This window comes from Acinonyx jubatus, chromosome B1 (assembly GCF_027475565.1).
Source record: "Acinonyx jubatus isolate Ajub_Pintada_27869175 chromosome B1, VMU_Ajub_asm_v1.0, whole genome shotgun sequence".
NCBI classification, from domain to species: Eukaryota; Metazoa; Chordata; class Mammalia; order Carnivora; family Felidae; genus Acinonyx; species Acinonyx jubatus.
This window is the reverse complement of record NC_069382.1, coordinates 14,495,696-14,522,477: the sequence shown is the minus strand read 5'-3', so window position 1 is coordinate 14,522,477 and position 26,782 is coordinate 14,495,696. Positions and strand designations below refer to the sequence as shown.

Sequence of the window (26,782 nt, the reverse complement as noted above, 5' to 3'; positions counted from 1 at the left end):
TGTCCCGCGGCCCCCCTGACCTGGCCCCGCTGCAGCCTCTGTGTCCGGGCCCATGGTGGTGTCGTCACAGCCGCCTCCCGGGCTGCTGCAAAACACACGGAAGCAGGCTGCACCCACCCCAGGGACGACGTACATGTCCCTTGTTACGGCGATCACCATCGCGAGGGGTCGTTCTCAGGGGGGCGTGTTGAGGCCCCACAGCGTGCTCCCCACAGGCACCGCCCTCCAGGAGCTCAGCACCCAGAGAGGACTGGACTTCTCCTTACCCTGCTCCACAGTCATTATCTGGCAGTTCTTGCTAAATCACGATGAGAAAGTGAGGAGCAAGCGGAACCGTTGGCCGACCGCTTCGCCCCACGTCGCCCTAGTCCCCTTAAGTGTACGCGTTGGGGCTTCTGCCCGCTCCCAGGGAGAACTTCCTGCTCTGGACCCGGCAGCGGATCTCATCCTCCCGGGAGGCTGGGACCGCTGCCGGTGGAGGTGCCAGGAACAGGCATTGGGCGGCCCGGTGCCTCCGCCCACGGCAGGGACGTACTCGGCGATGGACGGTCGTCAGTATCGATGGAGCACTGCGCACAGCGGGCCGGGGTCTCTCCGCTGGGCCCCTTGGTCCCCTGCCACATACACGCCCACTATCTGTCTGTCTGGGGGTTGCCAACACTGTCCCCAACAATGCCACCCCTCTCCAGCCTTGTCCCGTTTCCTAGGTGGACGCCCCGTTTTGTCAAGTGCCGTGCACTGGAGGCGGAGGTGCCCACCCGGTTTGCCGTGTCCGCACGAGCTCCCTCGGTCTGAAGCTGTGACACGTGCTCCACACACTGGCAGGTCCCCCAGTAAACGGCTTCTTGCGAGGAAGTTCTGCTTTCTTGGCAAGGAGGAGCATCCGTAGCTCCCATCTGGCGCCCAGGGACGTGCCGCCCCCAGAACGCTTGCGCGCCGGCAGCTTGCGGGGCCGGGAACAGCTTCTTCCAGCGCGGCGTTCGAGCCAGGCAGTGCGAGCAGCCTGAAGCAGTTGGTGGATCGTTTGCGAGTGGGGGCTGTGTTTGGGTGACGGCTTGTCACGTGATGGACACAACAGTTTGCGAGTTCTGCTGTATGTCATCAGATTTTTCGCTTATCCCAAATCTGTGTGCAAACGCATCCACTTTCCTTAAGAACCGTGGCTTTTCTCCAGTAGGAAGTCAAGTGGGGTCATCAGAAACCCTCTGCTAAACAGCCTGAAGGCTAATTATACTCCAGATTTGCGTTGATAAACTCAATTCTATATTCAGTTCTGCCCAGGAATATATGCCCGACTTGGCAAAGGGCCAACAAGTCCAGCTCAACGCGTTGATTTGGATGTTAGCCATAAACGTTTCAGCTGCTGCTAAATATTGGAAATATGTACAGAGTTTACACCCTCATCATGACATTAGTAGCGTAGTGAATGGCAGACAATCACTAGTACTTTCAAGATTCAGGTGGAGGTAAGACATGCTCTAGGTCAAGTCAAAGAACAAATCCTCTTTCTTTGATCTTAGTGGTATTTAACATCAAGCAGACCAATTCCTCACTTGCCTTTTAATTTTACTACAGAGTTTTGGACATACACAAGTTTTGTAATTTGTGTATTAATTATTGAGTAGGCAAATTAGTATAAAATATTATAAAATATCAAAGTATAAAGGGGCACCTTATGTTCACATGACCACTGCTCATGGTATCTCCTGTATGTCTTCCCAAGCCCCATCACCCTTTTTTGGCCCCCTCAGAGGAAACTACTCTCTTAAATTATAAGGTGTCATTTCCTTAATTCTCTTTATGGTTTTACCATAGATTTCTTTAGTTTTAAAGTTATTCGGAGTTCAGGTAATAATAGCAGTCCTGTCTGTATTCGTCTGCAGCTTGCTTTATTTTCTCAAACTGAGATCCCCGAGACGTCTCCAGGTGTTCTATGTAGCTACAATCCATCCATCTTCGTTGCTGTATAGTATTCCACTGCAGACCCACACCTCCATTCATTTTCTCCCTTCTGCTGTCGCTGGGCATTTAGGCTGTTCCAGTCTGCAGCATAAATCCCTCTTCCTGTCTACAGGTGCACAATTATGAAGCGTTGTCACTAGATCTCTAGAGCTAACTTGGCAGGTGGGGGGTATGTGATCTTCAGCCTTACTAAATAAAGTCACCTTGTTTTCTGAGACGTACAGAAGTTTCTCATTTTTATGCAGTCAGACCTGTCAGGTGTTTTGGTAATTTCTTTCTCTGGTCTATAAAGTTCTCCCTCTCCCCCAGGTCGAGTAGATACTCACATGGAGTTAAGAGAGAGAATGCAAAACTGGCCATTCTTGTTATCTTTGCAGGTATATAACAAGCTGAGAGCCGTGGAACACATGACCGTCTACGAGAAAGAAGCCATACCCAGCAGGTTCTATTACAAGAAAGGGAAATTCGTCTCTCCTTTGACCTTAGTGGCTGATGAAGGGTGGTTCATAACTGAGGTAATTATAAAATTTTGGCACTATGTTCATTAGACAAATTCTATCAAACAGCTGACGGTAAATAATTACTCAGCTTTTGCACTTAAAATGTTTTGTTTTCACTTAAGTGTCCTTCATGGCATTACTTTAGAGACTCCAAAGTCTTGGTCAGGTGACTTTGTGGACACAAACCGTAGACTTGGACCCAGAGGCACATTTAGACTTCCTGGCTCCTGACTTGCTATATTTTAACAAACTAGCCTTAACTCAATTACCCAGGCTTGCACTGTAACCTATTTGGTTTAAAGCAGAACGATTACTATGAACCAAAGCAATCGCTTTAGGGCGGTGAAGACCAAGGAGGGGCTCAGCTTTGCTTTCTCCTTTAAGGGAAATGTTCGGCAAACAAAACTCCACAGATCCAGGTCCCCAGTTGGCCAACTTGATTTTACCGAGGAGATGACCTTGCCTTTGGGGTCCAAACTCTGATTGCCTCGTGCACGAATGACTTCAGCAGTTCCTGCTCGCTGGCCTGGACTGCAAGCTCTCCAGGCTCTGGGATCAGCTTCTGATCTCGGGCCCGTGTGGGAAGGCTCTGGCCTTCAGGGAAACCAAGGTCAAGACGTGTCTAGAATCAGTTCGTGAAGAGGGTGTGCGTGGGTTACCACAGACATTGAGTTTGAGGATGGCTTGCAGACAGCCCAGACTGCAGGGCAAAAGAGACTGGCAGGTGTTGGCACATGGGAGCCGTTGGTTGACATCAGTGAAGTATGAGGACGCACGACTAGAGTTATCTGCCGGAGAGAGGGCAGGCGGTGATCAGCAGAAACGCCGGTCAGGCAAATGGGTGGAGGTCTAGGGACCTAGGTGTGGGAAAATGGGGGTTCCCTGGCATGAAAATCGGTGACTCAGGAGGACTGAGTCATTCCTGTGTGCTCTCAAAGAGAAGCATCTGGTCACCGAGGAAATCAAACAGACCCAGTTAGAGATGTCAGTCTGCACGGTCCTGAGGCCAAGCTGGGCTGTCTAATCACACTTTGGCTTCCACACCATGTGATTGTAGAAGTTTCCAAGAAGGTCCCTCTACCTCCTCCTGCTCCCCTCCTCTGGGAACCAAAATGCTTCTTTCTTCACTTTATCACACCGTTTGACATTTACCTGGAGCGTGATTCTTCTAGGCTCCTGGCATTTTCATTTGTAATGATTTTCTCGCAGCTTTGCATTGAACACACATGCAGCCAATTGGGTCAGCTGGGTGGGTGCCTGCACGACTTTATTCCGTAAAGCCAACTTGGCAAGCCACTCACAAGAGCTTACAGTTTGAAACTCTCTCAATTTAGGAAATTCTGGTGGAATTGCTGAGTTTTTCAAACAAAGAGATGATGACGGTCCATCTGGTTATCTGTCACACGTGTCTTTGCATGATTATTTGCATCTGTTGTTTACCTTCTCATAGTTAGCTGAAGGCAAGGGCACTGAGAAGCTGGATCATGGTAGGGAGGGATTACCGAGGTGATCTGGAGTAATTTACGGGAAGACAGTCTTAGTGGGAAGAGTGGGGAAGCCGGAGACACTGCCCAACTGCCGAGGTACCGTCTCAGTTCCAATGGGGGAGGCGCTGAGCCCCTCCAGCAGGGTAGGATGGGCAACAGTGAAGCTGCTCTAGCTGTAAGAGCTTTCTAGAAGGTGCGCATCGTGGCAGTAGCACATCCAGCAGGGAGATGCACGTTTCTTCAGTGAGTGACTAAAACATAGCGATGGGGGGACCTGGAGGTATCGGCACGATGCTCTTGGTTATAAGCCACAGACCGCTTGAATAACTGTGCCTTAACTAGTAAAGACTTCCTACCTCACATAACGGGAAGTCTGGAGGTAGGCGGTTCTAGGGTTGGCTCATCCAGCAGCTCAATCATGTCCATCATATCAAGGCCCCGAGTCAGCTCTTCTGTGGTTCTTTTGGCTTTCCCTTCAGGGTCACAAGACGGCTGCCACAGCCCCGAGCATCACATCCCTGCAGGTTCTCCCAAAGCAGGAAAGAAGGGGTGTAGCTTCTTGTATGTCTCCTACTTTTATTAGGGAGCAAAAAATACATCCCAGAATCAGAGGCAGATACTGGTTTCATGGGACTCTCACAGTTATAAAATTTGGGGGGGGGTGTCTCTCTTTAAGAAAAGAATACATAATTATAAATATAAAATTAGGTGTAGGGACTTGGAAGAAACCCACGAGAGTGAGAAGCCTTGATGCTTAAGCTTCTTTAACTGCACTGTACATCCGCTTCTGCCCAGACCCCACTAGCAAGCCTCCCCCTGGGTCTCATCCATCAACTCAGCAGCGTGGCTAGAAAATTCCTGCCTTGAGTCCGCTTTGGTCCTGAGATCTAACATATGCTGCAGCATGGACCAGGGCACCACAGTCGCAAGACAGAAGTGATACAGAGGCTCTGGAATGAGGCACACGAGTCCCTGAAACTTAGATCACAAGGAAGAGGAGGTGAGAGGAGAATGAGGACAAACTTGGTGACTAGCTGGCGGTGGCCCGCTCACAAAGCCCGGTGACAAATCTGATGGGGCCTCATCACCGCCTCCCCGACCTCCCAACACCCCTCCCCTCTGCACTGAGGGTCCAGGTATCTGCTCTTCTGCAGGAAGCCAGTCAAATCACGTGTCTTCTGAGGGCGAGCCATGTGGTAATTATGCACCATATTGCATACTATGTTACATTGTTATATTTTGTACATATCACATGATTACACACATACGCATACATATGTTTGTGTAAATCAGAACTAAATCAGTTAACAGGGGCCGCCCAGTGTTTCACTGTATGCTTTTAAGAAGTAGGGGAAGGGGCGCCTGGGTGGCGCAGTCGGTTAAGCGTCCGACTTCAGCCAGGTCACGATCTCGCGGTCCGGGAGTTCGAGCCCCGCGTCGGGCTCTGGGCTGATGGCTCAGAGCCTGGAGCCTGTTTCCGATTCTGTGTCTCCCTCTCTCTCTGCCCCTCCCCCGTTCATGCTCTGTCTCTCTCTGTCCCAAAAATAAATAAACGTTGAAAAAAAAAAAGAAGTGGGGGAAGAAGCCACAAGAACAGAAAGGAAGAATGTCTAACGATGGACAATCGCTTGAAAACCTTTTTGAAAAATACAGAATTATTTCCAAAAGGAAATTTGAGATGATTTTTTAAATATTTTGAAGCGGAGAGTTTTTTTGTTTTGTTTTGTTTTAAGAATGAAATCAGAAGTAAGATAAACAGGATGTGAAAAAATAAGATTCTGGAAAGATTAGTGTTGACCCACCAAATACAGGGACCATCACTGTTAACTCACCCAGCTTTAATTAGTACTGCGGTCAGGAATCGACATTGACCACGCCTGGTTCACTAGAAACTTTACAACGAGTCCTCCCCCACAGTCTCAAGGACATGAATACAGTCATTGCACCTTTTGCAGGTAATAAACCCATGAAGAAACATTTCTTCTTAAAATTTTGGTCAACAACAATAACAATTTTCTTTTTATTTTTTTTTTAATTTTTTTTTCAACGTTTATTTATTTTTGGGACAGAGAGAGAGACAGAGCATGAACGGGGGAGGGGCAGAGAGAGAGGGAGACACAGAATCGGAAACAGGCTCCAGGCTCTGAGCCATCAGCCCAGAGCCCGACGCGGGGCTCGAACTCACAGACGCGAGATCGTGACCTGGCTGAAGTCAGACGCTTAACTGACTGTGCCACCCAGGCGCCCCAATAATAACAGTTATCTTGAATGAAGTACCTCCTGGCTACTGCGTCTGTCCCTCCCGATGAGTCTGCGTAGAGGATATTGTTAGTCCTGAAAGTAACGCACCACAACATAACGTGGGACACTAACGTCACTCTAGCTTCCTAGCAGCCAGCTCAGAGCTGGTGGCACACTCAGTTACCTTAGTGTGACTTACAGTGTCTGTGAGTAACGTAAAAACATGAAATGTTTCCCTGGCAAATCATGGTCGTCCCTGAGTCCTGAAAGAAATTAGATGTCTTTCAGTGACTCCTTTTTGTACCTCAGTTTCCTAGATTGAATGAATGCCTTCATTTTACTCCCCTCCTTGAATTTGTGGATTTTTGTCCCAAGACTCACAGGTGAAAATTAGAATTTCTGATTCTCCCTTGATAGAACATAGGGTTTTATCTCTTTGTTTTCTGAAAAACCTTAAAGACGCATGTCCATCCGTTTCCTTGTTGTCTTAGACTTTCTTCTGTTACACCTTTCTGTTGTTCGTTATACTTCCTTGACTGCAGAGAATCGAAAAACTCCATTCTGTATCTTTGCTCCTGCTCAGAGCTGGGCCGTCGCTCTCCCCACGTGGTAAAAGAACGTTGTGTTTTGCTCCGTCACCTGCACAGCAGCGCGGAGCACAGATGATGACGTTTCTGAGCTAAACCCCACTTGGCGTCTGCAGCAGGACCAGCTTCTCCCCCCGGAAAGCCGTCTCCCTGGCTCTGGGTGTGGATAGCAGAGGAGTCTTTCTTCTGGTTTAGACACGATTAGAAAAACAGCTGAGTCAGGACGATTTGGTGCCGGTTGGGGCCAGTAAAATAGAGCCGCATCTCCCCATCCTGCCTGTCTTTGGCCGCCATGCTGCAACATGCAAGATTTGGCTTCCCTGGCGACACTGCCCCTCCCATGTAAACACCAACTTTTTGCTACCGATGTAAGCCTTGCACACTCTAAGGCAGCTGCTCTAACGGGAAGACTTAACTGAGCTCATTTTTTTAACGGTCACTTAGAGAGCTGTCACTGAAAAAGATAAAGACAGGGGAACAGATTTAATTTGTCACCTGGAATTGCACAATTACCCAGTGTGACTGCTGTTGCTGCAGCAGAAAAGCAAGCTCCCTGGCCAGTGGCTCCCCGAAGCTTGCTTCTGCTCCTGCATTCTTCAATATCTGGACTGGATTTCCGACTACAGCCAGTCCTTTCCCCGGCTCTCCTCCTGCAAGGGCGGCAGAGGACCGACTAAACACGAAGAGGAGAAAAATCCAGGCCGCCTGCCGAGGTCCAGCCCTGGCCTGTCACACCTGCCAGGCTCCTTTCTTCAAGAACTTCCTAACTGATGTCCCCACCCCCTCTGCTCCCTAAGACCTGGTCACTGTCCCCTGGAAACCTCTTGGCTTGTGCTTGCCAGGGGTCAAAGGCCATAACCCTTCAGGAGCCCCCCCACTGCCCAGTCCCCAGGTTTCACTTACCCATGCTCCACCCCCATCTCTCCTCCAGGGGGCGCCGGCACGCAACGGATTTGGTCAGACAGGGTCGTCCCACTGCCTTCAGGAGGCAGGTCCAGTGATGCTGCATGTCCTTGGCATATGGGAACGTCAGGAACAACACGGGAAAAGGCAAAGTGGGGAGGTACTGAGGGTAGTTTCCGCCGAGCTCAAGTGCATCTTTCCCCCCTCCACGTCCGTTCCTCCGTCCACATGCAGCTTTGCCCCGCTATCCGGAGGCGGAGTGTTCCAATGAAAGCTTCCGTAAGCAGAAATGGCACAAAGCAAAGAAGCAATTACCATTAATTTATTTGGAAAAATTCATGAGCTTTCCCAGGCCCCCCCAAAATGACCTCTCTCAGGCTTTTCTGATACCTTAGGTCACCTCTTGCTAATGGACGCACAAAGCAAATCGACACAAAGCCCAGATGCTCACAGGAGGGGTTCAAAGCTCTGGTGGTTTCCAGGGAAGGAGCTGTTCAGGTACGCGCTGCCTCTGTGAAGGCTTACTGCAAAACCGATGCTGAACACTGTGTTCGCTTTCCGTCTTTTTTTTTTTTTCTTCCCAAAACAGAAATCCTCCTTGAATATCTTTCAGTCAGCAAAAGCAGGTTACTAATGCAGCTCTTTTCGTAAAAGCAAAGTTGTGTAACTCGAACTTACAAAAAGCAGGGGATACCTGTACCTAAAAGATCAGCCTGTACTCCGCAGGCCCCGGTAGCATCAGTCAGAGCCCCTGGGGTGCCCTCTCCTCCTTGACTCCCACCTGTCCGTAAGCTCAGACACCGGCTGTCCCGTGAAACACCCGGCTCCCCCCTAACTTCCTCCAGCGTGGAATTCTCGTAAAAGCCGGCCTCTCTCCCCTGCCTGCTACATTCGTGTGTCTGCTTTCGGACTCTTCCTTCCTGGAGTATAAGCTCCTCGCAGGCAGGCCTGTGGCGTCTTCACCTCCCTTTTCCTCCGTGGAACCCGGTACATGACAGAGGCTCAGCACGTGTTTGTGGAATATGAATTGACAGATGAATTCCTAAATACGAAGACCATTGACTCCGGGCTGCTTATCAACAGGCTGTTCACTTCATAGGTAACCAAGTAAGCAGAGAGGAAGGCTGAATCAGGAAAGCCTTTCCTTTTTGCTCTTTAGTAGCTGCCCCTGGAGAGACTTCAACAGGGAAAGGGGGTTTAAACCAGTGATGGCTGTTCTGCTAGCTTCAGCTAGCCCGCAGCTGGAGCCCAAGTGTGGGATGCAGCAAAAGCTCTCGCCAACCCCTCCCCTTCCGGGCTAAGTCCTGTGGCCTGTCCTGGACGGCGTCTACCTCATGCCAGGGTGCTCAGAAAGGGGGGGCGGCCCCAGCCTGGTGAGGCACCGTAAGACATGGCACTTCGTTGCCGATCTTCTGGGCTCACTCCTGTCCGAGTGGAGAGAAATACAGGTAATCCAGGCCCGAGTGTCTAAGGGAGGCCAAGATTTGTCTCCAGAGGAAAGACTTATTTTGAAAACTGGCGAAGGATGTGAAATGCCAGGCTCAATTCTAAGGTCTTCAGTCGAATGGCAGTTAGGCACGGCCCCAAAATATGTTGGGAAATCAAGACAATCTGGAAAATGTAGCTTCTGAGTTTTAGTGGCAGCTAAGAGTGGTGTTGTCCAGGCCCGACTAATTGAGCTTCAGGAAGTTGGCTGTCGAGCGCCGGGAGCTGCTTACTTTCTGGTGGGGATTCGGGTCGCCTGGGGGCACACGCACACCCTCCTCACCCTTGGCACACTTCAGTAAACACGGCCCTGGGGGGAAAGGAAAAAAGGAGCCCGATCCGCTCTGTGCTGTCCACCCCTTCACTGTCCTCCAGGGAATTCTTCTTCTCTTGACCCCCGCTGGTTTTGCTCCCTGACATTTTCTGTTCAAAGGATTAGGCTGGGTGTGGCCACAGGGCTTCCCAGGGTCAGAGCAGGGCCCGGGGCCTGAGCAATTAAATTCTGTTTTAGGAAGAGGCAGCCTCCTAAGATGCAGGGAGAGAAACTGGTAGGGAGACCTCTTTGCACAGCTGTGTTCCCGACCACCACCCCCACAGGCCTCCAAGGAGTCAGGCCAACAGGAAGCCTCTTGGGAGAGCCATGGGGGAAACCCAAGAAACGGGTCCATGGTGGAAACCGTGGCTCAGACTTAACCCTAGCAACGAAACCACCCGAGCCAGCCAACCTGCTGTCGCTGCCACAAGAGTTTTAAGTGAAGCCACCCCTGACTTGGACACCATCGGGTGCCTCTTTCAGCCTGAGATGATGTCAGAAGTTTCTAGTCTTTTCTGGCACATGGGTGGTTCCTCTTACAACTGTGTCCTAGGAGAATAAAGTAGATTTATGTTTATTAGGCCATTCACACACTTCGGATCGGTGTTCACATTTTATTTATGTTCATCTGACCAGATTTCAGTTGTGTTCCCCCAGAGCCCCGGAGATTCAGTGAGATGCCTCATCGGGGAGAAACTTGGGTGTCCAACCCCACTTCACTGGAAGAATTACACTTTTAGCGGTTGAGAGGAGGGGTGGTAGTCAAAAAGTTTAACCACCGGTACCCCACAGGCCCCGACCAATGAGACTGGATGCCGGATGAAATCAGCCGGTAAGGCCCCACTGGTTCCTGCAATCCTCGGTGAGCAGATTGCGTGACTGAATCTTTTCGCCCTGAGACCCTGCATTCCCTCCAGGAGGGGGGCCCTAGGCTGCTAGGCTCAGAGGGCCTGAGACACAGACTCAGATCTCAGCATGGTAATCCAGTATGAACAAGAAGTGTCCTTAGAAAGGAACGGGTACTTTAATGTAGCACAAGACAGGTGCCGGGAGAATGGGTTTCCAGACCTGACTATGTGTCCCAACCACGTGGGGAGAGATTATTAAGTAGAGATATTCCCTGCCTCACCCTGACCTACTGAATGCAGATACCCCAAAGTAGGTCCCCATTGAAGCTCAGGGCGGTCTCTGCAGAGCCAGGCTTGGGATCCAGCAGTGTAGACAGTGAGCGCTCCCAAGTTTCAAGGTAGGAGGGTCCACTGTGGCCTCCAGTGGGGGAAGACTGGACAGGAAGTCAAACAGAGCAGGAGGAGCCGACAAGGCCCTCAAATGGTCCCCTGGCCTTGGGGGAAATCTTCTGCGTCCTCAGCCTCCCCACACAGTCATTTTGGGGTGCACGGCGAGAGCTGGGGCCCAGATGCTGTCCCAGCAGCTGGTGGCCCTCCTGCCTCCTTAGGAGTATTTTTCTGTGTGGTTTCGCAACCATTTTCTGATCTATACTGAGGGGAAGTCAGAAGGAAGAGGTGAGAGGTGTACATGCTAACGTATTCCGAAAATGCAACGATAAAACATGAGTAAATGCCTTGAGATTTTGCCAAAGCAAGTGCCTTGGCCGTGTGCAAACAGAAGCTAATGATACAGATTGTCCAGGCTGCTCCTTGCTTCTTGTCCTTCTATCCCTCCTTCTACCTTCACCCTCATTCCCAACCCTACCCCCATTTCTGATTGTGCTCCCTGTACCTCCCAGCTCAGCACCATAAAGGACTGAACTCGCCATGAAATGGCAAATTCAGAGATGCCTCCGGGCGTGTGTTGAACAAATTTCATTAACTGGTTTGCTGATTTGGGAGTAAACAGTGCACATTACTTTTTTTCTTTTTTCTTTTTTAATTCTAAGGATGATTGAGACAAAGATGTAGTCTAGAGACTGTAACTCTTATCTCATAAACACTCCCCTGGCTTCCCGAATTCAAGCAAGCTGATGACAGGCATTTTCACGGTGAGCCGGCAGCAGAGTGCAGGCGCCCAAATAAAAGAATACAAGTCTGCAAACATAATAACCATTTCTCCCGGTGTTTCCCCATGTGGGGCTACTTCTGGTTCCTTCCTGTTAGAAATGATTAACTAGCTTAATGGCTCATCAAAGAGGGTCCCCTCCCTGCTACCTACCCATGTATAGAGGAGGGGTCCCGTAAAGCTCTGGAATGTTCTGAACAAATCACACATAGTGAAGATTTTATTTAAATTTGCAAGATAGTGTTCACTGTAGAACGGCCAGCATATCTCCGTTTGCCGAGGACCGTCCTGGTTTTAAAACTGAAAGTCTTGGGGTGTCTGGGTGGCTCCGTCGGTGAAGCATCAGACTCTTGGTTTTGGCTCAGGTCACGATCTCATGGTTCACGGGTTCGAATGCCCTGTCTGGCTCCGTGCGGACAGTGGGGAGCCTACTTGGGATTCTCTCTCCTTCATTCTCTGCCCCTCCCCTGCTTGCACGCTCTCTCTCTCTCTCTCTCCAGATAAATACATTAAAAAGTAAATAAGTAAAAGGAAAGTCTGCCAGCCCTGGTGCTGGGCGAACCGCAGTGACTGGCACAAGCTGTCAGCACTGCGAGCGGAGAACTCCGGGTCCTCTCTCCTCCTCGCTCCTGCCAACTCTTCTCCCACGGCCGCTTCCCTCTCCTCCTCCCGTAAGAGGCTGTCCAGCTCTCCCAGCCGGGCGGCCATGGCCTTCCCCGCTCCCGGAGCTCCCGGGGGGACGGGGCGGGGAAGGGGGGGGAGGGACGGGGCGGGGGGCGTGTGGCCGTGCTCCCGCGGGCACCCCGGGCCCACACTGTCAGAGCCACCCGCGGCCGTCACCAAGGCTCCTCCGCTACACGCACCCCGCGCCCCCACGGACAGGAGTCCCACGGCGGGCTCTTCCTGCCTCCGCTCAGGCCAAAGGCGCCCCGGGGCCGGATCCGCCTCACCGCCTGTCCCTGTAGGCGCGGGCATCGGGACCGAAGCCCGGGACAGAAGCCGTAGCCCCGCTCCTTTCCTCGCTGAAGACGAGCTCCATCAGGTGAAGGAAGGCGTTTCACCCAAAAGCCTAGCAGGGTGGCCGGAGCTCCGCGCCTGTCCCTCGAATTGCAGGACGGAACGAACAGCCTCCTAAGTCACTGCCTTCTCCCACGTGCGTGGGGACAGGGACGTGCCCACCCTTCCCTGCGGCTCCCCTCGCCAACAGTACCCTGTTCCTCCGTGGCCTTCGTAGAGCGGATTCCCTCCCTCACCTGTTCATTAGGGGAACTACCCTGTCCGGGCGGGCGCCTTATTTGGGCCCTCCCGCCACCCGCTGCCGCGGGATCGGTGTTCCCCGCGGCCCTGGGAATCGGCTGCCCACCCTGCCCTGGGCCCAGCTCCCTTAGTGACCCAAACTTAGAAGTGCTCCCCTCCTCCTTCCACACGAACACGCGCACACACACACACACACACCACTCCTCTACCCCCGTCTCAGCTTTGACCAGGTCTGGAGGGCCTGGGCACCTCCCCAGAACGTCACTAGGTGGTACTGTGTGGCAGTCCCTGGGCCTGGTAGAGTCAGGATGAGGTCCGCTCTCCTCAAGCAGGACCTTGAGGACGTGCTGCCTGGGGGTTTCTGCTCTGGAGGTGCAGAGGCCCGTGACACGCATTTGTCAGCGTGACCTCATATGTATGTCTCTGGGATGAGGAAGTGGAACAGAGACAGGGAACAGAGACAGGGAAAGCCACCAGGGAAGGGAAGGGAGAAGATCATCCACATGCCATTTTGAAGTCAAGGCCACGTACGTAACGTACTCCGTCCCGTCACTTAGGGGACATGGTCAGCTTCTCTCATAAGCTGCCAGTTTGTTCTTACTTTTTCAAATCAGTAAGAAGAGGTGTTTCACTGGACAACTTTGTCACTTTAATAAAAAAGAACGCACTCAACCTGTGATCAGACAGAGCCCCGGTGACCTTCAGGCCAAGGCTTTCGCGGCTGTATGTCTGTACTTGTGCAATTTGGACTGGAATATTCTGAAATCAGGTAATGGGTCTGCATCTCCCTTTCATCGGTCCCTTGGTCATGGGGCACACATGTCCTGTGGGGGTCATCAACTGTGACGTCCTTAGTAACAAAATGTGCTACCTGGGGCAGCAGGAATCACTGCCTCGTAGCCTGACGGGGAAGCGACACCTCACATCAGCTGACGGAGCTACGCTGGATGTGCTGCGGTCATCGCTGCAGACCCAAGAGCAAACCCAGCACAACAGGTTAGAAGTGCAGTAAGTTAATAAAAACATTCCCGTGGAAAGATACAAGCTACAGCTGGAGAAGGAGGCGGAGGGATGATGGAAATTCAGGAAACGGAGAGTCAGTGATCTAGTGTGATTTGGAAAGCGGTCATGCCAGGGAGCGATTTATGGGGTGAGACTGGATGTGTGCGCAGGGCGATATGACAGCTAAATAGGCAGAGGGGACTTCGGGGCTCGCAGCCATCACTGTCCGGCCGCACAGGACCAGAGCGCCTCGCCCCGCAGCCAGCGACATCTGGAGACCATCTTGCGGCTACTTACTGAGCATCTATTATGTGTCAGGCATGTAGCACAGTCATGACCTCCTCCCAGAACTCTGTGAGGCAGGTATTATCACATCCAGCAGGGAGCCTGAAGCTGAGAAAAGTAGCTCGCTCAGGGTCATGGAGGCAGAACGTTGGCAAACTGGAATCCCCTTTTAAAACCTCTCTTCTATACTTTGGCCACTACTCGGTGGAGAGGCAAGGGACAGGGGCCGCCTCCTTGTCAGTGCCGGCAGGAGCACCACCGCGGCCTCTGGCTGTGGGGCGGTGGGAGAGGCACAAGGACCAGGAGACAGATGACCTGGGTTTGATCCCAGCCCTGCCTCTCAACAGCTGTGTGACTTTGAGAGTGACCCTCACCCTCTCTGTGCCTTAGTTCCTTCACCTCTACGGTGGGGAAAATGACATCATCCAACACCGGGACGTGGCGACGACGAAGTGAATGTCAGTGTAACCTCCTGATTAAGTACATAGATGGTACTGTTACAGGTCTTTAATTTTTTTTTAATGTTTATTTCTGGGAGAGAGTGCGGAGCAGGGGAGGGGCAGAGAGGGAGGGAGACACAGACTCTAAAGCAGGCTCCAGGCTCCGAGCTGTCAGCACAGAGCCCGATGCGGGGCTCAAGCCCACAAACCTCAAGACCACGACCTGAACTGAAGTCAGATGCTCAACCAACTGAGCCACGCAGGCGCCCCCAAGATGGTACTATCACAAGTCTGATGCACCAACCTATAAATTGCTGGTACTGTTGGGTCCAAGCGTCCTTCATGACCAGTCGGTCTACTTCCTGCATTTGCAATGTCTGTGGTATCGAACCCTGTTCCACGGAAGGTGACTGGAATATCAGGAAAGAATGTTTAGTCTGCAGTGGAGGGCTAGGGTTCTGTCCCGCTGGCCGCAGCCTCCTCAGGCCCCACGGAACCTTCTTTAAGCCGTGGTCTCAGAAGTAAGCATCTGTGGTCCAAGAAAACTTGAGTTCTGAAGGGAAGAAGGGTGACAGAGAAGTGACGGCTCTGGAGCCCATCCCAGATGAAGACTGTTGGAGGAAACGTAAGAGCCCTGGCTAAGAGGAACAGAAGTGTCATCTTCAAGTGTTTGAGGGGAGGGGATGAATTTATCCCAAGTTGCTCCCAAGGGTGGAGCTAGAAAAACAGAAAGATGGGGGTGGTGTGTGGGGTGGAAAGGCCTCTGGGTTTTGTCAGGTTTGCTAGAGAAATGAGGTGATTAGATTAGACTCTGTATTTTCCAGCAATTCTCTGACAGCAGTCGGGTGTCCTGCAATTCAGCCCAGTCCTGACACTGACCGTCTGGAGTTGGAGCGGCCCCTGCACCAGGGGGCTCAGTCCCACCGGGCCGCCCCCTCTTCGCACCCCACACGCGCCCCGGGGTCCTGGGTCCCCGGGCCACCCATACTTATGTGCGATTGGCAGGTTCTCACAGCCCTTTTCAGGTTTGATAATTGAGTGGAATGAATCACAGAGCTCAGAAATGTGCTCTGTTTATGATTAGTTTCAGTACAGAGGATACAACTCAGGAACAGCCAATCGGAAGAGAGGCATGGGGCCGAGTTTGGGGGGGTGAGGCACAAGGCCTCCATGCTCTCTTTGGGGTCACTGCCCTCCCAGCACATCAATTTGTTCAATTACCCAGAAGCCCCCTAGGCCACAGCCCTCCGGGGTTTTTACACAGGTTTCTCGGCACAGGCACGAGTGACCATCGTTGGCCACAAGCCTGAATGCAGCCTTAGCGCACAGGGGACGGGCTGAAATTTTTAACCCCCCCATCACGTGGTTGGTTCCTCCAGTGACCTCCTGAAGCTGCCCAGCCCCCCACTGCAGTGAGCCATCCCATTACCATGTACTCGGCTATGGGAGAAAGGGGCTCATTATGAATTCCTGTCACTCGGGACACACCCAGGGTTTTGGGAGCTCTGGGTCAGGAACATGGGACCAAAGCCAAATATACCTTTTACTATACCACAGATACACTTTAACATCCCTTCCGTCTCTAACATGATATATTTAGTGGCTCTAAAACTGATCACAAGGTACAGTTCAGCTCCGTGTAAGGAAATACTTTTATAACTAGAGCTCTGTGGCAATTTACCGGTGTGCCTCCAATGGTCTGAGCTACCTGAAGAAGGAAGTGATCCAGCTGAGGCTGGATGGCCCCAGTGGAGAATGTTGAGAAGGAAATCCCCACACTGGGTGGGAGTCTGGGCCAGATGCTCACTCATCATGATGGTTGGGACAAAGGGTAATGTAACTGCTTTGCTTGGTTTCAGAATCGAGAGTCACTTCCATTTTGGATGAACAGCACTGGCAGGAGAGAAGGCTGGCAGCGTGGGTGGCATGGCTATGACAATGAACTCATGGACATGAGGGGCATCTTCCTGGCCTTTGGACCCGGTAGGCAAGAGCTGACCAAATTCTTTTAGTCCTCCGTTCCCAAGGAAGTGTCTCCAGTAGGGGCTGATAGAACAGTAAAGGCTGAAGCGGTTTCTTTATGGACCCTCTTTATGAGCAAAGCTGAGCAAACCCAGCTGGTCTCCATGAAACATCTTTTGCTGGCTTGCTTTCAAATGCTTCTTAGGTTTGGCAAATGTGGCCAAATACTTTTCCTTGTAAATTTTAAATCTTGAGTGCAGTGAAGAAAATGTATTCCACATGTTTGTGATTCGTTTTTTACTTAATTCATCAAAACGTTATTTCACAGTTATCTGATGTCCAGGAAAGCTTATCAGACACCAGGTTGCTGACAGCTGTGAGTCTCAGAGGTGATGTGACCACTTCACAGGGTCTGAGCCTTCCAGGGTTCCCTGTCTAGAGCACCCACCCCTGTGGGGGTCATTCGGTTTAGGGCCCAACCAGAAGCTGGGATGTGCTCAAGGCCAGGCTAGGAAATGACCTGGAGACTGACTTTGAGAATGAGCCAGAATGACTTTCTCTTCCTTGATGTCTCTTCCTTGACCAGATAAATTCCTAGGGATGGAAGAGAGGGGAGATGGAGAGGGTCTATTTGGTCATTTGCTTTAACTGACAGAGGACTGTAAATTCACATTTGGGGAAAGTTTATCACACACTCTGGAGATCATACTGTGACCCAAACATCCCCTTCTTTCTTAAAAACAAAACAAAAAGCAGAGGGAGAGACGCATTCTACAGCCATCAGCCATCAGTTGACTGGCTTATAAGCTAGTCTTTCTTACTACTGTCCACTTTCCTTATTAAATATAATAAACCTACCCTGGTATCGTATTCCAAATGCTGTTTTCTAGATATAGATCAGAATGTTTCAGCCCATGAAAGTCCACACTTCCCTTTCAAATTATAGGTTAGAGGTGTTGCCTAGAAGGTCTGCTCTTCTTCTTGTAGCAAGACGAACATGTATGTCAACCCAACTCATTTCATCTGCCTTGGGCCACTCTACTTACCACAAAAGAGAACAATGAGACATCAGTTTCTGCATCCGCCACAGGAGCCCCTGGCCTCCTGAGCTTAGGGAACACATCAGTCCAGATCCTTTCCCACATGTGACCCAAGTTCCCACATCCTGAAGCATCAGAACCAGGAGCAGCAAACATTCATAGAGGGCCAACCAGGTTCACGACATTGGCCTAAAAGAGTTCAGAACATGCCCACGCAGGTTGCCATTAACCAGTGGTAGCTGGTGGGTGTTCTGGTCGGCCAAGCCTCATGTCAGATGTAACCTCTTACACTAAATTCAACATTAATTCTCTAAAAAGCTTGAAAACATAGCAAATGAGGGATGGAGCCTTAAGGACTTGGTTGAGGTCAACTGTTAGATTAGGTTGGAGACATTCCAGGGTCATGGCCTTTATACAGGAGAACATTAAACATCAGGGCTTTCATTCAAAAGCATCTCCTCCTTCTTCCCTAGAAGACAGAAATAAGATCGGGAATGCAAAAGCAGTTGTCAGTTGAAGGAGTGTTTATAAGCAAGGGTCTCAGGCATATTTTAAAGCAGAAGCAAATCTAGCCTCAAACCAAAATTTTAAAACAAAGTACTCAAAGCTGCATTAGCTTAAAGTTAAATTTAGTGGGGAGAGTTTGTCCATCAACAAAGGCCTCCATCATATGCTCCTTTAAAACTAAAAGCCTAAGTCTTTTATAGACAGATAGATGACCCTGATGAAAATGGACTGGGCCAATTGCAAAAATGTTTCCAGGCAGATACAGCCTTGAGAGCCGCCCGCAAACCATCACGTTTCTGGCTCCAATTCTCATGAAAGATTGAACAGCTTTACACACTGTTTACTCAGAAGAAAATTTAAGAGTGAGGCCTTTAATAGCTATCTAGCTGCACATTGAGATGGAGGTACATCCCTCCTGATTAATTGTATGCGCTTCTCGCTTAGGGAGGAAGCTGGGCATCATTGCGGCTGCCCAGATTCAGCTTTAGAAGTCAGTAAGTCTGGTCCAGCAAAAAGAAAAGGAAATAATTCTGGAAGATAGCCTCTCTCTGGTTAATCCCAGTTTTCTAATTTGAACAACCTAATCTTGCCCCGGAGAGCTCCACGTTTCAAGATAAGACAGCAGGAGTGTGATTCAGTGAGCTGCCCGTGAGCTAGCAAGCCTCACCCGGAAAGCAGCCCCAAGGTGGCCAGGCATGGCGTGGGCCTGCAGAACCTTCTGTCTTCAGGAGAAACAGTTTTAGTATCAACAAAATTTAAATTCTTGGGACTACCTTGGATTCCCAATCCAGGCTCAAAGTGCCACCTTGAGTTAGTGGAGCTTGGCCCCCACGTCCTCCCCAGCTGGATCTGGTTTTGCTATTTCGGAATTTTCTAGAAGCTCTCATGCTAGCCTAGATCATCTCTTCATCGGGTCCAAAGTCCCAGCACTGCAGAATAGGAAGCCATGAACCAGATGGAATGGAAAAGAAAACCCAATACTCCTTCCTGCTTATGTGCATAGGATTTAATTTTGTACTTTTGATGTAAAAATGTAATCTTTTCTAATATTTCTTTGTCAGTAGAGCTTGAGCTCAGTTTTTCCTGCCACGTGTTAAAGATGCGGATGCTTGGAAAGGGAAGGCTAGGGAAAGATAAGTTGGGTCTACTGATGTCTGCCACCCACACACGTGGAAAGGATACGGGTACCATGCGGTGGGGCAGTGTGGCCATCACATCCAGGCCCCTGGCAAGCTGGAAGGAGGGAGGGGAGTTGTTTACACATCACTGGGACAACCTTTCCATTGATTTCTCATACTTTAGCTGATTCTTCTCTGGGGACGTCTGACCAGACACCTACCTGTAATTGCCTTGATACTAAGAAGGGCTGGGATTCTGGGGCAGTCCTGATCCTGCCCTCCAGGGAGGCTCTGGATTTTAACTAGTTTTTACCATGAGGTGATGCTACCTTATCCCTTATCCTTTCTGCCCCAAAAGTAAAGTGAACTCTCCAAGTAACGTACTGGGTGCATATTTTCAATCCATAGCTTGCCCTTGCCGGGTGTTTACTCTACATGTTTACCAATAGTAACGACTACCATTTATTGAGCATACAGAACGTTCCTGGAACAATGGTTTACATACCATTTCCACACCCATTTCCAGAGCTTCTCCAGCTAGTAAGTGGCTGTGGGCTGATTGTAGAGCCTATTAACCTTATATACCGAAGTCAACATTAATTCTCCCAAGTGAGCAAAAGCCATCACCGGGGAAGTTGCCCTGGCTCTAGCATACTCTGTGGCAGAGTTTTCTGAATAGAACTTCTTTCTGTATCTGTAATTTCAGGGTTAACATAAGAGCAGGATTTGCTGTTGGCACTTCTGGACTATGTTGCCATTGGTGTTTGTTCGCTTTTTAAATACAGTATGTGGGATCATTTTAGCACAGCAATTATAAAGGACTATTTTCTAAGGTAGGAAACTTGGCTTCACAGCCCCCGTACGACCCATTTCTTTTCCAAGTCTTGCGTGGTTTAAAAGCTCATGCAGAGAGGCCTTTACTGATGGATGAAATCTCCTTCTTGAATTCAACCTCAGTGTAGCTCTGGTTTGGGGCCCGAAAGGGAAACTGCTCTGTACATTACTGAACTCATACGCTCACTCTTTGAACATTCAGCATCCTGTTTGCCTCCTGTGGAGGAGAAGGTGCACTCTCCACTGAAATCCCTCTGTACTTACCATGCTGCGAAGGGCCAGCCCTACCCTTCACATTCCCGTGTCCCTGCTGGAGTTTGGTGCCGCCTCTGGGTGGAAGCACAATACTCTTCTCCATTAGTGCTCTCGGAGGCTTCGCGTGGGTCCTGAACCCCAGTACCAGTTTGCTTGCTTTCCACTCAGCTAGGGTATTTTATCTGCCGGGGAAAGGCTCCCACGGAATGTTGAGTTGATCTTCCGAGCTTTTTAAGAAACCATTGCTTAAGAAACTGTTGCTTCTGAGTTAGCTAGTGCAGAGGAAACCGTACAGTTTCACATTCCATTAAGCCCTGGGACCTCAGTGGGGCAGGAAAATGAGAAACAAAAATTCTTGAGTGGCTATGGGGCCCCCTGTCCAACCAGTCCCTGCTAGACAGATGTTCTGGAAGATAAGCATACCGTGTAATTGGGTTTGGGGAGCTCAGCAAGACAGTCAACCTTCTGCGACCACACCTGCTCTCCAGTGCTCTGCAGAAATGAGCAGCAAAAATGGAGATGCCCCTCTGCCCCCCCAGGATGGCTCTTGTCAGAAAGGCACCACAGTTATGCACAAGGACAGTCTGCTGACTTGTCTTTTAAAGAAACTCCTCTCCATGAGCCATAGGAAGTGACATCCTCTTGTAAGCTCTACCCCTTCCACATCTCCTTCCAAGGTCACAGTGACTTGGCCACGCCCCATTGGCAGAGCTGATTTCCGGTCCCAAAGCTGCCTGGAGCCTGAGTGTCATTCCTCCGTATTGTGACTCAGCCCCTTTCTGCCCAGTGAGTGGCTGTGACAACTTGTTTGCTTGCCTTTCCCTTTCAGATTTCAAATCCAACTTCAGAGCCGCTCCAATCAGGTCCGTGGATGTCTACAACATCATGTGCAACGTGGCAGGCATTGCTCCCCTGCCCAACAATGGGTCCTGGTCCAGGGTGATGTGCATGCTGAAGGGAGAGGCTGACTCAGCTCCGTCTGTCCGGCCGAGCAGCTGTGTTCTGGTCTTGATTCTACTCCGACTGTTTGCATAGACGCTGCTATCGTTGTCCCCAAACAGCCAAGTGTGCTCCACGGTGCAATGGTTTTCATTTTCTATTTGAATAACAGCTTCATTAACACAATCGAGGCCACAAAAATTGTAAATATACTGCTCTTGGATGATTCCATACATAAAAGTCCCTACTTCTTAAAAAAATTTTTTTTTTCTTTAATGTTAATTTTTGAGAGAGAGTGTGTGACCAGGGGAGGGGCAGAGAGAGGGAGACACAGAATCCGAAGCAAGTTTTGGCTGTCAGCACAGAGCCCAACACGGGGCTGGAACCCACGAACCTCGGGATACGACCTGAGCCGAAACCAAGAATTGGACGCTTAACTGAGCCACCTAGGTGCCCCAAAAGTCCCTACTTCCTTTAAAAAAACCACCAAAAACCCCAAACTTTATTTCTTCTGGAGATAAGGAAAACCCCAGCTTTTCACTGGCTCAACAGTCCCTTTCTGCATTGTTCTCATGCAGCTACTCGGATGAAGTGAGCAGGAGCCTGCCCCCGCGTCAGTGGATATTGCATGGAGTCTTGGACCTTCCTGTGTCCTGCCTTGCACAAAGCAGGGCCTTGTCTGTGTCGTGTCCACACCCAGGAGCCATCCTTGGGGTCTATGGCCACAACCCTGTACTGCTTCTTCCATCCCAGAAAAAGGAAATCCCCATAAAATCAATAGCTGTCTTCTGTTTGTGACTCTTTTTCATTCTATGCCAAGTCCCGGGGAGGGCATATCTTAGCTTGGATCGCCAATCAAAATTACTAAGGATTGAAGAACTCATAGAACAAGGTGGAAGATGTGGGTGCCCTCCCAAGGTTTTGAGTGCACAAAAACATCTCCCTCGCCTTGAGGAGGAAAGCCTGCTGTAGCCCTGGGCTTCTGTGAGATTTCTCCCAGTCTGTCACAACATGGAGCCTTGCACATGGCAGGCCCTGCATGTGTGGGTGGCCTGATGGATCACCTGCCATGCTCTGGATCCCCAGAGTGTTGGCTGTAGCAGTACCTGACCTATCATCACAGTCTGATACAGTCATTACGCATCTTGCCGAGGACATGTGGACATGTTTGCAGAAATCTCAGTTCACTGCTTGGAATGGTAGCACATTAAGCGTAAGTTCTATGCACCAGTAGTTCTGGAGCAAGTCTGGTTAAGCACCAGCAAAGTGGACCCCGAGTGACCCAGAATCCTGAGGAAAATCCCAAGCTGGGGTAGGGACCCAAGCTGGGACCAAATCCCAGTCACTAACCAATTAGCCATTTAATTAGGAAACAGTTTGGTCAAAGTGCCACCTCAGGGACCTAAGTTCTTCGGAAACTCCTAAGAGCCACTGGGCCTGAGTTGAAATGTTCTTAGTCTTCTAGATTTGCTGTAGGAAATCTTGTGAGACAAAGGATCAATGCGCTTTCAAATGACTGGAGTCACATGCACATATGATTGCATTAACAGTGAGTTGGGGCACATTTACAAAAGAGACTTCTGTCCGGGAGAGACAGCACATGGAGTCTCAGGATGATGAAGCCCTTATATATATATATATATATATATATATATATATATATATATAGTGTTTGCCTTGAGAAGTGAGGGTCAACACTGTGATTTGAGAAGGCTGGCAGCATCTCTGTGCCTGGAATCACCAGAGCAAAAGATCACTACTTACCATCACAAAAGATGTCTGAGGATTGACGTAATGTGTTTTAAAAGTGCCAGCAAGCCCTCGAATCAATTAGAAAGAAGGCAAATCGGCCTTTGTTATATGGCTGAAAGTAAATTGGTGCTTTCAGAACATTGGCAGTGGCTGTTGAAACAGGCATCCGTTGTTCAAAAGTTTCCTTTCTCCTGAAAGGATGGCGATCTAATGAACTGAGTGACGCCCACCTTCCTGAAGGAGGGATCCCTAGAAGATAGATATCCCTAGAAGATTAAGTTAAAAGTGGGTCATCAAAATCAAGAGAGTGAAAACATGTACACGGTCTTAACACTTGTCTTTCCTGCTCTACCATTATTCCCCTCACTTATCCTTAAATTCTTCAAGTTGCAGAATAAAACTTCAGTTATTTGCCTGACAAAGTGTAGTTAATAAATAATCTTGAATAGATGAATGAGAGTAAGATACTTTTGGAGTCGTGAGTGTTGGTGAATAATAAAGAAATTTCACTAAATGGAGAAAAAAACTTTTCCCCAAAATAATGCATACGTTTTAGTGGCTTAATTATTTGGCTACAATTTTTTTCCCTTTGATTTTTCTTTTAAAGTTACATTATTTTCCCCAGGAAAATTCTTTCTCGAAATGTGTTTTGTTCCATCGGAGTAAAATCTGAGTACATATAGACACTTTTCTCCTGGATTATGTTGCTACTTCACTGCTCATTCTAGGGGGAAGATAAGTGGATGGACGTGAAAATACCGAAGGTAAATGAAAGGAAGGGTCCTTACATTAAAGAGGAGATGAATGGCTACTTTTCCCCGCCCAATTTCTAATCTCCAGAACCCAATTCAATTAAGTTCTGAAGAACTAAGCATAAATTAGAACAGGCTCAGGGAATTCTTTCTAGCCGCGAAGAGTCCTGATCATAGAGCCCCAACTCTTTTTACTTTTAAAGAGAATTTGGTAATCCACATGGCATCATGGCCATTTGCAAACTTCCCGGGGTTGTAAGCATCATCTGGCCTACTTCCAGAGATGCAGGTTCAGGGGATCTGGGTGGGGCCTCAGCACTTAGAGGTCACACTGACCTAAGGTCTGGATTGACTTACGGAGAGCTGGGTTCTGTTTTGACCTCGGTAGACCTGAGACTCCTGACAGCAATTTCAGAATCCGCCAGTTTCTCCAGAGGCCATCGGACTGGCATCGGCTACCGGTCCCAGCTGGGTCAAGCTTCCAGCTGTCTCTAAACCACAGCAATTCTGCAAGTCCCTGGGGAGAAAGGCACCCCTGGGGGCAAACTTGGCTTCTCCACACCCCATTCCGGTGACTCTAAGATTCCCAAGACTGCTGTCAAACAAACTCACTGTTCAAGACATGTGGCAATTTCATGAATTTTCTAAGAAAGTTTTTGCATTTCTGTAAATGTCAAGAGATGTCCAAATGTGACTGTGTGTTTAATCTTTTTAAGCAATTTGTGATAGACCAAAGTCAGCTCTTGTAAACTACTTGCTAGAAAGGAGGGAGTTGTAGCCTTGGCAGACTGGTTATTATAAAACATGGGAAACTTGGTCTCAGGTGCATGCTATGAAAAATACACTCATGTGCGTGTTGCTTTGAAATCATAAAATAGCACCTAGTACAGTTCTCAAATGTTTAATGAATGTTCCATAAATATGTTTTGAATGAAAAAAAGAATAAACCTCATTAAAGAGACTTGCTTACACCTCAGATATTCTTTGTAGTTCCACAAATTAAAAGAATGTTTCATTTTTGGTTTTCTATCATTTCTTATCACCCAATTGAAAATATAATTATACTTCATTCCATGGATTAAACATATTCCATCTCAGGTGTATGAATTTGGTGATGGAAGGAAGGAAGGAAGGAAGGAAGGAAGGAAGGAATGATGGGAGGAAGGGAGGGAGAGGAAGGGAGCAGGGAGATTAGATTTTGAATATATCAAACATATTTATTTTTAGAATAGCTTTATCAAGATTTAATTTATATACCATACAATCTATCCACTTAAAGTGTACAATTCAATGGCTTTAGTCACAGTTGTGCAACCATCACCCCAATCAATCTGAGGACATTTTTATAACCCCAAAAGAACTCCATATTCACAAGTGCACCAGCGGTCAGTCCCCATTTCCTGCCCTCACCCTGCCTCAGGCAACCGCTGAATTACATTCTGTCTCAGCCGATTTGCCTATTCCAGATAATTCATTAAAATGGAATAGCAATATGTTGTCTTTTGCGGCTGGCTTCTTTCACTCCACAAAGTGTTTTCAGCATTCTAGCATGAAGCAGTCCTTCATTCTTTTTATTTCCAGATAATACTCCATTGTATGGAGTGGCTACATTTTATCCATTTAGTTGATGGACATTTGTTTTTTCTCGCTTTTGGGATAGTATGAATATGGGTGCTCTGAACATTCATGTACGAGTTATTGTGGACCTTGCATTTATTTGGGGAAGAAACCTGGAGAAGAATTGCAGGGCCATATGGTAACCTTATATTAAACTTTTGAGGAACTACCAGACCATTTTCCAAGTTGGCTTTCCCACCAGCAGCGTGTGAGGGTTTCTCCACACCCTCACCAACACCTGTGATCATGTCTTTTTTTTCATTATAGCCATCCTGGCACACATGAGATCTCATTGTGGTTTTGATTTGCATTCTCTAATGATGAATAATGTTGGGAATCTTTTCATGCTCCCATTGCCCATTTACCTATCCTCATAAGTAAGTGTGTTCAAATCCTTTGCCCCCTTTTTAGACTGGATTTTTGCCTTTTATTATTAGGTTGTGAGAATTTTTTATATATTCTGGATGCAATCCCTTATCCAATATATGTTTGGCAAAAACTGGGGTTTTTTTTTTCCCATCCCCTGGGTGTCCTTTTCAGTTTTTGATAGTATCCTTTGTGGTACAAGTTTTTCATTTTGACAAAGTCTGATTACTTTTTTTCTTTCTGTCAGTCGTGCTTTTATGTCGTTAGAAGGCTTTGCCTAACTCAAGATTATGAAGATTTACTCCTCTAATATATCCCAAGAGTTTTACAGTTTTAACTTACACTTAGGCTCTATGACCCACTTTGGGTTAATTTTTTGTGTATGATGTGAGGAGGTGATGCTACCACATTCTTTTGCCTGTGGATTTCCAGTTGTCCCCGAATTGTTTGTGGCAAAGCATACTGACTTTTCAGAGAAATGTGAAAATGATTCTGTTGGACATAAACACCTAAAACAATAACACTCCAGAAACGTGAATTTTTTTGTACTTCAGATTACACAACACCAGACGTGTAACACAGTGCTGTTTCCTCACCCTCCCCTTGACCAGGTTAGGCCCCTGCTCTATACGCTCCCTCCACACTAGCTACACGTAACCCCCCTGTGGTTCTGTCATATACTAACCAAAATTCTAATCACATAAATAAAGTTATTGTTTAATACTGTTTTTCTCACTGGAATTTCCACTGAGAAAGGTGGTGACGGTGTTTCTTACTCACCTAGCAAAATGCCTGGCACGCAATAGGTATTCGATGGATATCTGCTGAATGCACAAATGCCTTGGCATTTTATTGTGTTTTCTTCTCATTTTCATAACTGCCCCCACCACTCCTCTCCCCCCGCCCCAAATCACAAATACCTGTTAAAGTTCCTGCTTCACCATTTTAATCTCACCTCCGGTCTTCTTATCTAACCCCATTTTTCGTAAGTAATTACTTACCTTGGTTTTCCTTTAGTACTGAGAAATGTACCTCACGATTATCTTTATTTCTATTTCCTTGAATTCATATATTCTATTCTGCATTTTTTTTGCAAGCTAAATATGGGAACAATTACATTTTTCTCTGTCTCATTATAGTTTTCTTAGAAGCAGAGAGCTTC

At 48.6% G+C, this 26,782-nt stretch overlaps 1 protein-coding gene and 1 long non-coding RNA gene across 2 annotated transcripts in view; one reads left to right on the top strand and one right to left on the bottom strand.

The window, feature by feature from the left end:
- Positions 1–21,618, top strand: part of ENPP6 (ectonucleotide pyrophosphatase/phosphodiesterase 6) — a 108,843-nt gene extending 87,225 nt beyond the window's left edge. The window contains exons 6-8 of the mRNA XM_027077090.2: positions 2,340–2,477; positions 16,338–16,461; positions 21,024–21,618. Of these exons, the coding sequence (XP_026932891.1) occupies positions 2,340–2,477; positions 16,338–16,461; positions 21,024–21,229 (468 nt within the window). The 3' untranslated portion in view covers positions 21,230–21,618. The remainder of the gene's footprint in view (positions 1–2,339; positions 2,478–16,337; positions 16,462–21,023) is intronic.
- Positions 14,767–21,029, bottom strand: LOC113604632 (uncharacterized). The gene is made up of 3 exons (XR_003426605.2): positions 20,204–21,029; positions 17,487–17,949; positions 14,767–17,034 (listed from the first exon to the last, which is right to left on the bottom strand). It is a non-coding gene; the product is annotated as an uncharacterized LOC113604632 (long non-coding RNA).
- Positions 21,619–26,782: the final 5,164 nt, after the last annotated feature.